The sequence below is a fragment of the Hylobates moloch genome, unplaced genomic scaffold (assembly GCF_009828535.3).
Source record: "Hylobates moloch isolate HMO894 unplaced genomic scaffold, HMol_V3 SCAFFOLD_8, whole genome shotgun sequence".
NCBI classification, from domain to species: domain Eukaryota; kingdom Metazoa; phylum Chordata; class Mammalia; order Primates; family Hylobatidae; genus Hylobates; species Hylobates moloch.
In genome coordinates, this window is record NW_026652283.1 from 6,118,066 (window position 1) to 6,134,647 (window position 16,582).

The following is a 16,582-nucleotide window of genomic DNA, read 5'->3' on the forward strand; positions in this document are numbered from 1 at the left end:
TGCGCGCTTCTAATTCCTCCTACCCCACATGCTGTGCCCAATGAAAAGTATGGCCAGCGAGCGAAGGTTTGCAAGCAGACAGACGAGGGCGAAATTAAGCCAGGCGGCTTCCCTTTAAATCCTCGCAAAGCAGAAGGGCTCCTCACTCTGGCAGCAGGCCTTGGCCAAGGGGCCTTTAGCCCAGATGACCCGGGGAAGAGTCTCCCAAAGCAGAACGCCCGGTCCGGCGCCCAGACCAAACGCGGGGGAACCGGAAGGGCGAGGCCTCCACATAAGTCCGCGGTAAAAGTGGCAGGGAGTGGCTGCCTGGAAAGACCCCAGGACGGCAGGAAGGAGGAGTGGGTGGCGGGTGTGGGTTAGGGCGACTAGGCGGGCAAACAGGGAGAGGGTTGGGCTCGGCGGGGCAGCTGGGGCCGCGGCTCGCCGGACCTGGGCGGGGGCGGGGTGCGGGGTGCGGCCCGGGCGGGGCCGGTGGGGCGGGAGGCGTGGCCGGCGGGGGGAGTGGGGGCGGCTTTTCCCGGCACATGCGCACCGCAGCGGGTCGCGCGCCCTAAGGAGTGGCACTTTTTAAAAGTGCAGCCGGAGACCAGCCTACAGCCGCCTGCATCTGTGTCCAGCGCCGGGTCCCGCCCGTCCCAGCTGCGCGCGCCCCCCAGTCCCGCACCCGTTCGGCCCAGGCTAAGTTAGCCCTCACCATGCCGGTCAAAGGAGGCACCAAGTGCATCAAATACCTGCTGTTCGGATTTAACTTCATCTTCTGGGTGAGTGAGCGCGACTGCCGCGCGCTCCTCTTAGGGGCCACCTGTTTGCGGGCCCCGGACACTGGTCGCGGCCGCGAGTGCCGGCAGCTGGCACTGCCCGCACCGGGTAGGCACCGGGCGGGAAGAGAGAGCGCCCTGCAGCTGCCAGCTGGCTCCAAGGCCGGGTCCAGAGCCGGGCGGGACGGCCGCGACGGGCGCATTCGGGTGGGGGCTCATCACTGCCCAGCCGGCGTGGGGAGCCGGGCCTTCCTGAGATGAGGCGTGCGGGCGGGTCCTGAGCACTTTAGCTCGCCTAGGATTTGAACTGGGGTGTGTGTCTGCTCCCAGCCCAAGCCCCTCCGAGTGCCAGAGGGGAAGGCAGGGAGAAGCGGAGCACCCCTCTTTGGGCCAGGGCCAAGGCCAAGGAGGACTGTGGTGAGCAGTGTGGCTCGTGACCGGGTGGGGTCTCCCAGGTAGTAGGGGGCGCGAGGGAGGGAGGGTGCGGGCATGGCGAGAGCTCAGCCAAGAGAGGCTCTCACTTTTACACAGGAGCGGCAGGGGTGCCTCGGCCGCGGGTCCGGCCCCGGGACCCAGTCCCTGAGAGTCGGGGGCCCCTCCACCCTTGAGGAGGAACCTCGCAGGCCCCCGTTCCCTCAGACTTTGATTCTGAGCCACCGTCAGAGCGCCAAACTCCCTGGAAGCTACTTGAAAGACTAGCTTGTCTTGATTTCTTTCAAGGACGATAAGTATCTTCACTGGAGAGAACTCTGAGAGTTGGGGAGAGGAGGGGGCAGATACCTATCTGCGCCTCTAGTGGGATGAGTCCTGTGTGTGCATTTCCGGGAGAGATCAGGTGCCAGCCAGCTGCCCGCCCAGGAGAGCCTTGGCCTTGCCCTCTCCCCTCCCCGCCAGCCCAGGCGGCCCACCCAAGGCCAGGCAGGGCGCAGAGCGGACGTTCATCTGGAGAGGCTAGCGGGGCCAGGAGCTCCAGGGACACCTGCTGCAGGCCACTCAGCCTCTACAAATGGGAAGGCTGAGAGGCGACAGAAGCAAGGACTAGGAAACCCTTGTGTCCTTGTTTCTATAGCCACATTCCCTGCACACACATGACAATACTTGCCGCTCTGCAGGCAGGAAGATAGTCTCTGTGCCACTCTCAAGATAGACGGATGTAGAAACAGGTGCATGCCACCAGAGTCTTGTAACAAAAAAGTGCACTTGGCCAGGCACAGTGGCTCATGCCTGTAATCCCAGCACTTTGGGAGGCTGAGGCAGGAGGATCTCTTTCATCCAGGTTCAAGACCAGCCTGGGTAACATAGTGAGACCCCATCTCTACAAAAAATAAAAAATTAGCTGGGCGTGTTGACATGCACCTGTGGTCCCAGCTACTCAGGAGGCTGAGATGAGAGGATCGCATGAGCCTGGGAGGAGGTCAAGGCTGCAGTGAGTCATGATTGCACCACTACACTTAGCCTGGGTGACCCTAGTGAGCCCTGTGTCAAAAAAAAAAAGAAAAGAAACAAATGCACTTATTCCCCCTGGAGCTGGTCACTGAGGTCCCCACAAGCCCCCTTAGGGAAATCTTCTAAGATTTACTCCTCCCCAGAGCTGAAGGGGTGGTTGAACAGTTTTTCCAATTTGCAGAGACTGACCTCCCCTAGTGCATCAGTCACCATAACACACGCCCTAGTGAGGACAGCATATAGGTGTGCTCCTGCCCAACCCTTGACTTGCTTTAAAAAGACCCTGCCGGCCGTGGGCACCCCTCCTCCTGTGTTGCCACCCACCCCAGCAACCAGCCAGCTGCCACGCTTAGCTTCTTCCTTTCACCAATCCCTGGCCGCAGAAAAGTATGCAGGAAGGCAGCTGGCCTCACCCACCCTTGACCTTTGGGAGTTTTCTTCTCCCCTCCCAGGTACAGTCTCTCCCTGCCGGTGTGTTGGTTAGGCCTCAGCTGTCTACCTAGACTGCGTCCAGGTTTGGGACTGCAGAGAAACACAGACTGCCAGTGTGCCTCCCTACCCCCATCTGCCCCATGGCATATGCAGGAAGCTGATGCGAGGCTCCCAGGGCCACTGGTATCTACTCTGTGGCCTGCTGGCCTGCAATCTGTCCGTACTGTCCTCAGCCTGCCACCCCACTCATTCAGAACCCCCTACGCCTGGCCCCAGCCTGGGTGCAGCTGATGACCTATGTAGTCTGAAACAGAAATCACTCACACTGGAAATGTTTGGAATGACTTTTGAAGATTGTGCAGTCCAGCTCTCTTATTCATAGTGAGGCAGCAGAGGAAGAGAGATGGGGTGATTTACCCAGGATCACAGAGACAATTCCTGGGGCCCCTACTTCTGTTCTCTTCCATCTTCATCAGAGGCAGGAAGGTGGGCAGTAGCTATGTTTTCCTGAATCACTGTTCATTTGTCCTGTATCTGGGTCCCTATGGAGATGAAGCCCGTATCCCTAGGAGATGATGTAATGAAAAGGAAGACTGTGGTCGGTCCACTTGGGCAGTCTTAGTCTTTAGAGCCTTTCTTGTTCTAGTCCCATGATGTAGCCAAGAGCAGGAAGCATTGTCCCTACTGTACCGATGATCAGGAAACTAGTTCCCAGAGAGGTTAGGTGACTTACCCAAGGTGATGGGGCAGGGTGGTCTCAGAACTAGGTTACTTTACCAACTGGGTTGGCTGCTGAGTGGGAATGGGAGAAGGGTGGGAAGAAGCTCCCGAGACTCTCTTAAAGAAAGCTGTAACCTAAGGGAACTGCTTGGGTGATGATGTTGTCACCACATCCGTTTCTCTCTTGAGACCAGACATTTATAAACTTGGCATTTGGAACCTGATGTGGGCCTTGAAAAGCAGGAATTGCGAGGCCAGTGCCCAGCAGCGCTTCGCACAGAGGATGCCGAGAGGGGGTGTCCAGCAGGCATCCAGAGAGAGGCCAACCTCAGTGGAGTAGGATGGTTATTGGGGGGCTGTGCCTCTTCCCTGGCCTGATCTCATCCCTGTGGGTCACTCTCTGATGGCCACAGCCAAACCAGCAAATCAGTCTGTTCTTCCACCACCTCCAGAACTGGCCCTCCTAGATCTATTTTGATGGTTTCTACATTTCCTTCAGACCTCCCTGCCCGCCCGCCCACCCCCCAAAAAACAGGTGAGAGGGACAACATCTTGCTGATGTGCATGTGGTAGACAGACAAGTATTTCTCCAGCTGAAATGGGGAACCAGGGTTAGGGCCAGTCCAGTCTGACACATGCATGTCTGCCCTCTTTCTGTTCAGACAAGGGGAGGAACTCCTTAGGGGCAAACGAGGGAAAGGTTTGGCTATACTGACAGAGCCCAGTCCCTTCCCCACCTCCCTCAGCCCCTTTGCTTACTGTCTCTCACCCCCCCGCTCACTAATGGAAACAGCAGTGTGGGGCTGGGAGGTCTCTTTCCCAAGAAACCGTATCCCCTAGACCTAGGGGAGGCTGGTGCGAAACACAGAGACCTACGCTGGGAATTCAGAGACCTGGATGTGAGCCCAGCTCTGTCCTCAACTCACTTTGAAACCTTGGGCTGGTCACTTCTGTGCTCTAAACCTGAGTTTCCTCATCTGTACAACAATAGCTTGGAACAAATGGTCTCAAAAGGTCCTTTCAAGCTCAGTCTATGAACCCAACACCCCTACACATACCACATACAGCAATAGGACTCTCCTACACAACCCAAAATAGGAACCGATATTGGGTACAATGTATACTATGTTGGTGATGGTCACACTAAAAGCCCAGACTTCACCATATGTAACAAAACTACATTCGTGTCCCCTAAATCTATAAATAATAACAATATAATAAACAAAATACAAGTCCTGAATTGGAAATGGGAGATGGATACCAAGGCTTGTCCACAGAATTCAGCTTTTCTTGGCCTTTACCTCTGGAGCAAGAGCCCAGCTGGTGCTTTTCTTTCCTGTTACCTCTCAGTTCCCTCTCCTCACACTGGGTGGGGTCTCTCTCAGGGGTGTTCATTGCCCGTATACCTTAGTACTTGGCCTAGTGGTCAAAGCACCAGTCCTAGGTTCCATGTCTCATCACCAGATGGGGCTGGTGACCACCCCACATGGTGCTGTGAGAGTTAAATGGGGAGTATGTGTAGTGCACTTAGCATAGTAGATTGCACTAGACCACATCTTCTAACAGTAGCTCTTGTTATTCACTAGTGGAGACTAGAATGAGGCCCTGGGGAGGGTGGGAGCAGTTCTCTAAGAAGTGTGGAAGTCTAAACTGCAGGTGTGGCCAGGAGGACCCTCCCAATCCACACACTGGCCTCCCTGCCTCTTCCTGTATCAGTGCCAACTTTATCCTGTGCATCAAAACCCTGACTCCATTTCATGGGTTGCTACTGCTGATTTGGCTGCGGGAAGGCCCCGCTTCTGAAAATAAAATTGCATGTCAGAGAAACCCTAAGGATCAGGATTCTGGATCTGGGCAGGACGTGGACAAGTTGGGTGGCAGCGGCAAAAGCCCCTTCCCACGGTCTGCCTTTTCCCCCCAGAAGCAAGTTGCTGGGACTGTTGCATAAAATGGCTCCCACCTCCAGCGCCCAGACAACCTGCGCTGGGGTGAAGCTGGCTACACGTGCACTGAAGCTGGCAGGCTTGGGGAGAGGTGAGCTGAGGCCAGGTATCTGCATCCTTTGCCCAGAATTTTGATGGTCTCTCCCCTACATCCACAATGGGTATGAACAACAAACACCCGATCTTTTGATGGTGGTGAGGATTCCTCTGCACAGGCTCACACTCATGTTCTCTACCCCTTTCTTTTCAACGTGGCCCACAGCACCATTCCAGACCCTGCTCCACTGTGCTCGGAGGAAGCAGCTGCTGGCTCCGGCCCGAATTTGGGAGTGCTTTGATAATCAGCCCAGTCTAGGGCCCCGCCAGTACTGACTGTAGACGAGCCCTCTGTGGCTGCTGGGCTCACAAATCAGCCTTCTCACCCCTTCCTCCAGGAGTGTTGGATGAGAATCTCCCCCTTACACATATGGATCCTGTGTTTGTTTTGTCTGCTTTTTTTTTGTTTGTTTTTGTTTTCCTGTTCTGTTCCATTTTATAAGGAGGCGTAGCTTTTGGACTTGGTTGCAGGGTTGGGTTTGGAACTTAATAATGCCTTGGATTTACGAAGGCGCCTTTTCTTCTAAAGAACACGAACCTTGATGGTTCTCACCTGGGTGAGCCTGGCTGTGAGAGTAGGGGCCTGAGGTCACCACAACCACAGCTTCTGTGGTCCTACTGGCAGCATGTTCTAGACAGACCTGTGTGGAGCTGGAGAAAGGAGAGTGGAGAAGTTTGAGGAAGCTGCATGTTTATGTTCTATGTTCCTCCCTCCCCCAGGTTGGGGTCAGTGGGACTTTATTTGGATCTACCACAGTTCTTTTCAACCAAAGCCTTGCAGAAACAGGCTTTACCCGGTACACACAGAAGAGCAACCATTTCATTGTTAAGAGTCTGAAAGTCCGGGTGAGAGCCTGTCAGACCCATGGCCTCAGAGAGCAGGAAAAATCCTTTGCAACTGGGGAGGAAATTCAGAAGACAAAAAAAAAATGGGGGGGGGGGGGGGGGGGGGGATTGTTTTTACTATTTTTTTTTTTTTTTTTTTTTTTCCAGAGACGGTGCTCACTCTGTCACCCAGGCTGGAGTGCAGTGTTAACAATCATGGCTCATTGCCGGGCGCGGTGGCTCACGCTTGTAATCCCAGCACTTTGGGAGGCCGAGGCGGGTGGATCACGAGGTCACGAGATCGAGACCACGGTGAAACCCCGTCTCTACTAAAAATACAAAAAAAATTAGCCGGGCGTGGTGGCGGGCGCCTGTAGTCCCAGCTACTCGGAGAGGCTGAGGCAGGAGAATGGCGTGAACCCGGGAGGCGGAGCTTGCAGTGAGCCGAGATTCCGCCACTGCACTCCAGCCTGGGCGACAGAGCGAGACTCCGTCTCCAAAAAAAAAAATCATGGCTCGTGACTCACTGCAACCTCAACAGCTCAGGCAATCCTCACACCTCGGCCTCCTGAGTAACTGGGACTACAGGCACCTGCCACCACGCCCAGCTAACCTTTTAACTTTTTTGTGGAGACAGGATCTCACTATGTTGCCCAGGCTGGTCTCAAACTCCTAGGCTCAAGCGATCCGCCAACCTTGGCCTCCCAAAACGCTAGGATTACAGGAATGAGCCACCGCGCCTGACCTACATTTCTTAAATTTATGTTTTAAGGCCTGACTGCAGATTACTGGCCTGTTTTATTCCATGGAAAAAGTCATGCTGGTCCAGGGACTTTCTCATTTTCCATCAAGTGATGGCATGCAGCCATAGAAAGCAACATCCTGTCCCCAGATGCGATAATTTTTTTGTGATAATTTTATAATAATTATATCTATCTGATAATTTCCTTCCCCCTACCCCTCCAAAAATACTTAGTTGTGGATAGTTTTTAAGTACTATATCCTGTCATCCTAGACTAATACATCTTAACGTTTTTAGGGAAATTCCTTTTCAGGGAAATTCCTTTTTAGGGAATTCCTTGGAATCAGTACGACCTGCCTTCAGAAAAATGTTATGTCTGTTTCTGGAGGCCCATAGACATCTTTTGTTTTTTTCTTTTTCTCCATTGTCTAGGCTGCAGTATAGTGGCACCATCATAGCTCACTGCAGCCTCAAACTCCTGGGCTTTACACAATCCTGGCCTCAGCCTCTCAAGTAGCTGGGACGACAGCACACACCACTATACCCGGCTAATTTTTTTGTATAGAGAGGGTCTCTCTATGTCGCCCAAGCTGGTCTTGAACTCCTGGGCTCAAGCAGTCCTTCAGCCTCGGACTCCCAAAGCACCGGGATCATAAATGTGAGCCACCACACCCAGCCTGAGCTCACGCTATAAACGCCCCATATTGGTTTTTCTCCCTCAGTTTCCAGACAACCTCTGCTGTGTCCTGAGTCCCATATTTCTGCCATAAGAAGCAGGTTGCCTCACCGTTCCCCGGGGGCTGCAATGGGGGCATAACAGGGGACTTTGTGAAAGGCATTAGAAACGCTAGATTCCCTGGTGATCAAGTGCAGCTCAGATGGGACAGCTGGCCTCCCACCCGTCCCTCTGACTCTCAGTTTAATCATTGCCTTAGGAGTGGTTTTCACTCTCAGTTAATTTAATGAGTGCTCTGTATTTCTAGTACACACGAAAAATGCAACTTTATGATCTTCCAGCCAGGTTGGGCCTCTTGGCTTAGCTTTTCCCAGAGCTTGGTGCTTCATCTTTGTTCAGGAAGAGCGGAGGTCTGTCTCTCTTCTCCTTCCCTCCAAATACAGACAGGCTTGTCCTCTGGGTACTTTCAGAAAGGAGGAAAGTCTCAGGAGGGATCATCTGGGGAGCTGGACTCCCGAGGAGTTGAGAAGCAGTCTGGTTGAGTAACTGGGAAAGGCAAAGCAGCCTGACTTGGAGAGGGGCCCGGATTAATGTCATTCCAGAGGAGGTCCCAGTGGAGAGAAGTTTGGGGACTACTGACTTGGAGAAAAATCAGAATCCTGGGTCTTAAGGGCCCTTCCTCTTCAATCCTTATGCCAGGCATTGTGTCCGGGGGAAGAGATAGTGGCTCTTGTGAGCTCTTAGAAAAGCAACCCTTCAGGCCGGGCACGGTGCCTCACACCTGTAATCCCAGCACTTTGGGAGGCCGAGGCAGGCGGATCACCTGAAGTCGGGAGTTTGAGACCAGCCTGGCCAACATGGAGAAACCCCGTCTCTACTAAAAATGCAAAATTAGCCAGTCATGGTGGCAGGTGCCTGTAATCCCAGCTACTTGGGAGGCGGAGGTTGCGGTGAGCTGACATCGTGCCATTGCACTCCAGCCTGGGCGACAAGAGTGAAACTCCATCTCAAAAAAAAAAAAAAAAAGAGAGGAGAAAAGTAACCCTTCACAGCTTACCCAATGCACATCCAAGTTTCCAGTGAACACCTCTGAGCAGGCTAAGCAGCTGGTGGCTCCTGCCAAGCCCCCTCTTCGGAACCGAGCTTCACAGCTTCAGGTGCCAGTCCCTTGCTGACACTCCCAGTCTGAGCTGTGTGTTACTATCCAAGTTCAGAAACAACACAACACATGCGTCATAGGAGAAGATCCTTGACTGAGGCTAAAAATACCATAAAGTTAATCAGACAGTTTTATTAATTATGAATTTATGAATTCAAAACCTATTCAAGGATTTTAGGGTTTTTTGTTTGTTTTTTGTTCTTTTTTTTTTTTTTGAGGTGGAGTTTCACTCTTGTTGCCCAGGCTGGAGTGTAATGGCACGATCTCAGCTCACTGCAACCTCTGCCTCCTGAGTTCAAGCGATTCTCCTGCCTCAGCCTCCTGAGTAGTTGGGATTACAGGGGCGTGCCACCATGCCCGGCTAATTTTTAGTAGAGACGGGGTTTCTCCATGTTGATCAGGCTGGTCTTGAACTCCTGACCTCAGGTGATCCACCTGCCTCAGCCTCCCAAAGTGCTGGGATTACAGGCGTGTAGTTTAATTTCTTTTAAATCTAAGTTGATCGAATCTGTAGTATGATAATACAGTGTACTGATTTATTAAGTCTAAATGAAACGATCAGCAAAATCATACTATTTATGAACTCATCATTGCTTTTTTTGTTGTTTGTTTTGAGACAGAGTCTCACTCTGTCACCCAGGCTGGAGTGCAGTGGCACAATCTTGGCAAACTGCAACCTCGGCCTCCCAGGTTCAAGTGATTCTCCTGCCTCAGCCTCCTGAGTAGCTGGGACTACAGGCACACGCCACCACGCCCAGCTAATTTTTGTATTTTTAGTAGAGATGGGGTTTCATCATGTTGGCCAGGCTCGTCTCGAACTCCTCACCTCAGGTGATCCACCCATCTCTGCCTCCCAAAGTGCTGGGATTACAGGCGTGAGCCACCGCGCCAGGCTCATCATAGCTTTTCAAGTCAATAGAAGGCTGGTGTTTGAATCCACATCATGTCTTCCCTTCTAGGTGGGCAGTTGCAGTGTGCTAGTGTGCGTGCACACCCCAGATTTATGCCCAACTCCACTGGATGTTTTCTGGGTGGGGAGTCATCCATACCTCCCTCAGCGGCCCCGTTCCTAGAGACAGGAGGCCCTTCCCACTAAGACATATTCCTCCTGCGCTCCATGGTGCAATGTAAACATCTTCCTCGCAATGTGGGACTGTGGATTTAAATTTATTACTGTTAAGCTCAGATGTTTTAAAGCTTCCTGTCTACAAGGCTAAGAAAATCTCTTCATACTCTCCTTTCCTCCTCTCTAGTCAGATTGTAGCCCTGGCTCCCTAAGACACAACCCTTTAGAGACCCAGACTGCTTCTTTCTTTTTTTTTTTATCTTGTGATTTGTTCTGTTGGCCAGGCTGGAGTGTAGTGGCACAATCTCGGCTCACTGCAACCTCTGCCCAGGCTGGAGTGTAGTGGCACAATCTCGGCTCACTGCAACCTCTGCCTCCTGGGTTCAAGTGATTCTCATGCCTCAGCCTTTCGAGTAGCTGGGATTACAGGCTTGTACCACCATGCCCGGCTAATTTTTGTGTTTTTAGTAGAGATAGGGTTTCGCCACGTTGACCAGGCTGATCTTGAATTGCTGACCTCAGGTGATACGCCCACCTCGGCCTTCCAAAGTGCTGGGATTACAGGCGTGAGCCAGTGTGCCCATCTGGGACTGCTCATTTCAAATAGGAATTAGATTCTCTTCCAGGATGAGGAAGGACACTTCAGCCTTCTTTGTCATGGGAAGCTGGCACTCTCCTCTAGGACCCTGGGGTGTGTCTTGAGAGCTCGTGCCCAGGGCTATAACACAGAGAGGCCTGTGCTGATGTCATCTTGTTCCTCTGCCCTTTGCTGGCAGGATGGTTCTGGGGAAGGGCAGAGGCTCCGGGTCCCACTCTGGGGCTGTTTTCACGGGGGATGGAAGGACCATGGCCACTGAACAGGCTGTGGTCCCGTCTATGGGCACAATGCCAATGGGCAGCTGGAACAGTGCAGCCAACGGGAGAGGAGGGTATGCGAGTTGCCCTGGAGAGTCCCTTCCCAGAGCGCCGCCTCTGTCCAGGCCGACTATATGACCAGTGGAACCAAGGGTGTGGCTGAAGCTCTCAGGACAAAGGCCAGGGAGAGGAAGCACCAGCTGTTTTTTTTAGACTCTCTTCGAGCGCCCACTACCCCCACTGCCCCCGAGTGAGGCCAGGTGTAGGTGGCACCTCCAGCCCAGGTGGCCACTGCAGCTGCCCTGCTGTGAGGGAGGAGGCGCGTCTGCAAGCTGCCTTCCTTCCTGTGCAGATGGGCTCCCTTGGGGCCTTTAAAGATCGAAAACACCACTTTGAAATGGGATTAGATATGAATAGGGGGGAAAACAGGCAAAAGGGAAAAATTCTGGCTTCAGAATAGAAGAAATGGATCAAAAACACAAACAGCTTAACAAAATAATTGAGAATTGGGGCTCTGCGGTCAGACCGTTCTGGGTTCAAGTTCTGACTCTGCCACTTACTTGCCCTGTGATCTCAGCTGAGCAACTTAACTTTTGTGCCCCAGTTTTTTCATCTAAAAAATAGAAGACAATATTACCTCCTTGGCGGGCCTATTCTGAAAATTAAATAGTTCTGGGGAAGTGTGCTTAGGGTGGGGTGTGGAACATAGATAGCAAATATTTGAGTACTTGCTGCTAGTAATTAGGTGACCTAATATGAAGAAGCAGCTCCTGGCAGAGGGGTAGGGCAGGTGATAGGTTAGACGAGAGATTGGGGATCTTGGCCTCCCTTGCTGGCTTGGGGCTTGCAAGATCCCGTGGTGGAGAAGGGGGGCCGTTCCACCAAGCGGTGCCGGAAGTGCTTTTAACTGACCCTGCCACTCCAGGCACCACATTGCTTGAAAACTGTCAAGGAAGGAGCATCTCCCACCACTCAGGGCCACGCACGCACGTGGCAGCCAACTCTGCAGATGGCATGAGAGCAAGCTGCTGCAAGTGGCTAGAGTGTGTGCAGTCATCGCCAGACAGCTCGGCGAGGCATACACAATGGAAAACAAATGTGTGGTATTCAGGAATTTAAAGCAAAACATCCAAAACAATCCCCCACATCAGATGATTTTGGTTAAGATCAGAATGCCTGCTTTCAGCGGAAAAGGGATTTATGGGCTGGCCAGCGTATGCTACGCGTCTGGCAAGCAGGCAGTGGAAACTTGAAATGGGATTTCTTGTTTAGAAAGAGGTTACCTTGGGCCAGGGCCTCCCTCCCAATCAGCCCCAACATCCTAACGCCAGCACACTTCGCTGAAGCTTTTCTCCTCTCCAGGGCAGAGGAAGGGCTCCAGGTTTTTAAATGATGCTGACTTTGTCCTTGAAAGGAGGGAAGATTTCTCAACTCTTGAACTTGTTCAGACCAGGTAGCTGCCTAATTTCCAGAAAGATATGCTGAGAAAAAGCTTACGGAGTTCCTCATCCTCTGCCACACCCTGGAGAGGGGACCAAGCTGTCTCCCTTCTATCCGGGAGGAGACAGGCCAGCAAGTAACTGATCTCTGCATGGCATGTGCTGTGCACGGGACAGAGGAAGAGTGCTGACAGCTGGGTCACTCATGCCTGCTCTGTGACCATGGGCAAGTCGCTTTACCTCTCGGAACCTGTTTCTTCATCTCTCACAGGGATGATCCGAACTAGCTCTCAGGCTCTAAGGCAGCCCACTAAGAATCAGAAGGGGCAGCAGGGCCTTATAGTGTAATTCTAGTCTCCTCCCTGGGAAGCCTCTCATGCATTGCATTACTGTTGCTCCCATAGGGAATGTTCTCATGTAAAGTAATGCCCTGCACCAGCCTGAGGCCAGGCTCGAACATTTACACACAACAAGCCAGGCATAGCAAGGTGGTGGCACCCCCAGGCTGTAGCTGTCTAGGGCCACCTTCATCCTTCCACCCAGGAGCCCCCCAACTGCACTAGCACCCCTGGAAAGGGAGGCCACAGAGTCAGCAGGCAGGCTAAGCATGTGCTTAGGGCACCAACAATGCAGGTAGCTCGAGGAATCCAGGGAAACAGGCACTTTTTTGAGCTTTATCTTACAAGTTCAACTTTTTTTATGTTGAATTGTATGGGTTGTGGGGTAGGTACCATAATCATCTACGTGTCTAGAGCACTAAATGGCCACAGAAGGCAGAAGTTGGCCTCCCCAGGGACCTGGCTTGTCATGGAATGTTGGGTTTAAGTGTGCATGTGGACCCCTCTCCCCAGCCTGCCCTTACGGTGTAAAAGAGCGACATATAATAATAGCAGGGGCCATTTATGACCCAGGGACATTGCTGGGGTTAGGGGGAGTGGGCCAGGAGCGGGCAGGGAGTTGTCTTGATAGAAATGCCGGGTCCTGTGGGGAGAGAGCAAATTAGTGACTCCCCTTAAGCCTTACTTTCCTTATCTGTGTAGTGAAGGTAGTAATACAACCAGCGTCTTATGATTGTTAATGGGACTAATGGGATATTTAATGTAAAGCTCTTATATGGGCCTGGCTCACAGGCAGAGCTCGTATGTTAGCTTCTGCTGCTGTTGCTGTAGTTGCTGTTACTGTACCTCTCCTTACGTTTTTCACAGATTGAGGTGTTCACATTCATCCATATCTTCTCACTTCAGTTCATGAAACCACATCACACAAGATCAGTCAATGCTGAAATTTACCTCCAGTCTTTCTTCCTCTTGAACACGAATTGGAGGACGTGTCTTTCCATCTGTCTATAAAACACTCATTTCTGAGACTTCCCCAGTTTGGGGAAGACGGATAAAGAGGGGAATCAGTTTTGCGCTTTGCTGGAAACGCCTGTAAGAACGCCCCATTGGCAGAGACTAGCTTTGTGGAGCTCAACTTGGAAATTAATTTACAGTGGAAATTGAAGGAAAATCTACTTCATGTCCACACCAAGAAGGGTGGCCTCAATGCTTCTCCTTCAGTTCACTCCTTGTGCCTCCCAAAAGGAAGTTGATTCTTCATATGTAGAATTTTCTGGATACCTAGAACACCCACACCCAGAAACCAGGTCCCAGAGAGAGGCAGAGCCACGGTCACCATTGCTTGTGTAGACAGCGGGGGTAGGAAGCGGAAGGAAGGTAGCGCCTGAGGGTGCAGCTTCCCGGGGACCACCACCTCTCCCCGCCTCAATGGAGGGAGAGAAGAACAAACCCAAGGGAGAAGCTACTGGTCAGCATCTTCCCTCCTTCCGTCTTGGCCCCCACCCGGGCTAGGGTCAACACCCTGAATCAAAAGCGTCTGTTGTCAAGCTGCAGCAGGCAGGGAAACCCTGTCACCAGGTTAAGATTTAAGTCAGAGCACTGTGCCAAATTCAACACGTCCAAGCCTCCCACTTGTCCCCCAAGACAATTTCTCAGGGATTCGCATCTTTCCCGGTCACCCCCTGGCCAGTGAGGAAGCACCGTGCATTGAGAAGAGCGTGGCTTTGAGTCGTCGATGAGGAGCTGGTTCCATCTGAGCTCTGCCTCTTCCTGGCTGTGTCTTTTTGAGTCAGTTGCTTAAAATCTCTGAGCCTGATTCATCCATAAAATGAGGGTGATGAGAGGATTCAGTGAGAGACTGTACATAAACCACCTCCTGTAATGTGTCGGGGGCGTGGGTCTTTGTACATAGTAACTCCTACTGTTAAATTGCTACTATGGTGTTCTTTATTTTCCCTGAGCTAGGTAACCTACAACTTGACCATCAGCCTCTTTTTTTTTTTTTGAGATGGGGTCTCTTTCACCCAGGCTGGAGTGCAGTGGTGCAATCTCAACTCACTGCAGCCTCAACCTCCTGGATTTAAGCCATCTTCCTGCCTCAGCCCCCCAAGTAGCTGGAACTACAGGCGTGTGCCACCATGCCCAGCTAAGTTTTTGCATTTGTTAGTAGAGATGGGGTTTTACCATATTGCCCAGGCTGGTCTCCAACTCCTGAGCTCAAGCATTGCGTCCCCCTTTCAGCCTCCCAAAGTGCTAGGTCCGGTCAGAGGCCTGACCATCAGCCTCTGAGTGTATTCTTTTAAAAAATTGTTTTTCTAGAGTTCGGGGAGGTTTGAGGAGAAGTCCAGTCTTGTGCATAACAGCGTGGCCTAGGGAGCACAGCCGGCTGCAGAATTCAGAGGGGAGGTTCTTACCAGGAGTGCCCTGCTACAGGCTATGGGAGCCTCTCACAGGCGCACCGAGTCATCAGGGCCTGTTACAGAGGAGAGTTCACGCAGGCAGGGCCTGGGTGGTGGATGTGCATTTGGGAGCCAAACGCAGGTTCCAACTTGAGCCCTTTACCGTGACTTCCTGGCTCAGTGGGTTCAGCACAGAGTTGTCCAGCCACTATCTCTCCTTTCTTACCTCTTCCTGCCTTCCCACCTCTCTGCATCTTCACCCTTAATGGTCACAATGCCACATTTCCAAGGTGACCCTAGGTGCGCTCCCCGTGGCTTCACAGTGCTGGTCAGAGCACTTGAGCCCCCACTCTCCAGATTGGAGTGTAAAGTAGTAGGGTCCAGTCCTGCTCCCTCGCGGGGCTGGGCAGTGAGCTCTGCCTAACACACACAAAGCACCTCCAGCTCAGAGGAAGGTCACACCTCCCATCCATGCCTTCAGGCTTTTCGGCACTGGCATTTAGAAAGCTATTCTCTGGGTTCAGAACCCCCAGAGAGAGCTTTTCTCTGTCCTTCCTGATTATTGGTGTGTCAATGAAGGCCTAGAGTAGTGGTTCTTAAACTTGAGCGTGATGAGAGTCACCTGGCAAGGTGTTGGGAAAACAGAGTGCCGGTCCAGTCCCACCCCAGTTTCACTGAGTGGGTCTAGTAGGGAACTGCGAATTTGCATGCCCAGGTTCCTGGGTCATCCTGCTGCTGGTCTGGGGTCATTTTGAGAGCTGCTGGACTGGCATAGAGAAGAGTTTCCTGGGTTGCCTTTCAAGATAAGAATTTCTGAGGATTTGAGCACTGCCTTCAGACAGTAGCTCGGTAGAAGTCCCAAGAGCAGAAATTGTCTAGAGAGGAGAGATGGGCCCCCAGGATGCGCCTGACCAACCAGTCATACATACAAAAGGGAACTTTGGTTCTCTAGGGCTGTGATCTCTGGGGCTTTTCAACTTGGCTGTAGTAAAACTAAAGTTAGTAATATGCCCTGTTGTCATCTAGAAATTCCGCCATGAACTATTATAGTAATTTACTTGTGACGCGTAAGGAGAGCAAGTCGTGGCAATTTCTTCTGCTGATCACAGCGGAGTTTTGGTTTTCTTATTGCCAGTGTTTACTGTGTGGCGGAGCTGGATAAGGGAGCACCCCAAAGCCTCTAGTCCTGCCCAAGTGGCTTTGCCCTTCCAAAGACAACAGCCCCAGCCTTCATTTGGAGGTGGGAGAGGAGGACACAGAGAGGGTTGGAGGAGGCTGTGGGCATCGGGATCCTGTTTGTTCTTGCTGGCACTGCCTGGCCCGGCTTCCTGAGGAGTGAATCAGCCCATCCAAGGCTTGGCATGCAGTAGCGAGCCAAGGGTTGCCATGGAGATGGGCGAGGCCCAGAGCCCACAGGTCTGGGTGGCCTGACTTGTTTTTAAATGTTGAAGTCTGTGCGAACAGGGAGGGCCTATCTCCACTTCTGTGGCTTTCTTAAAGCGTGACTGGTATTTTGGGGCCTGGAAAACTGCTGGTGTGGGAAACTCGCATCCCCAGTGTTTGGTGTGTTGCTTACTTCCTGGGTGCCATGGACAACCATGACTAATGCTCTCCCAAGTTTAGTAGATTACAAAAACAAAAACCAGGGCTGACAAGCATCTTACTGAAGGAGGGCGATAAAGAGGCCA

General features: G+C 52.3%; 1 protein-coding gene across 2 annotated transcripts in view; it reads left to right on the forward strand.

Annotated features, from left to right (window-relative positions):
- Positions 1-209: 209 nt before the first annotated feature.
- CD9 (CD9 molecule) overlaps positions 210-16,582 on the forward strand; it is a 37,866-nt gene continuing 21,493 nt past the window's right edge. The window contains exon 1 of one of the 2 annotated variants that reach the window (XM_032159368.2): positions 210-282. Coding sequence is in view for 1 of the 2 variants with exons in the window: in XM_032159367.2 (XP_032015258.1) it covers positions 696-761 (66 nt within the window). In the remaining variant the exon portion in view is untranslated. Of the gene's footprint in view, positions 283-532; positions 762-16,582 lie in introns of those variants that run through there. The other variant, XM_032159367.2, reaches the window with a different exon arrangement.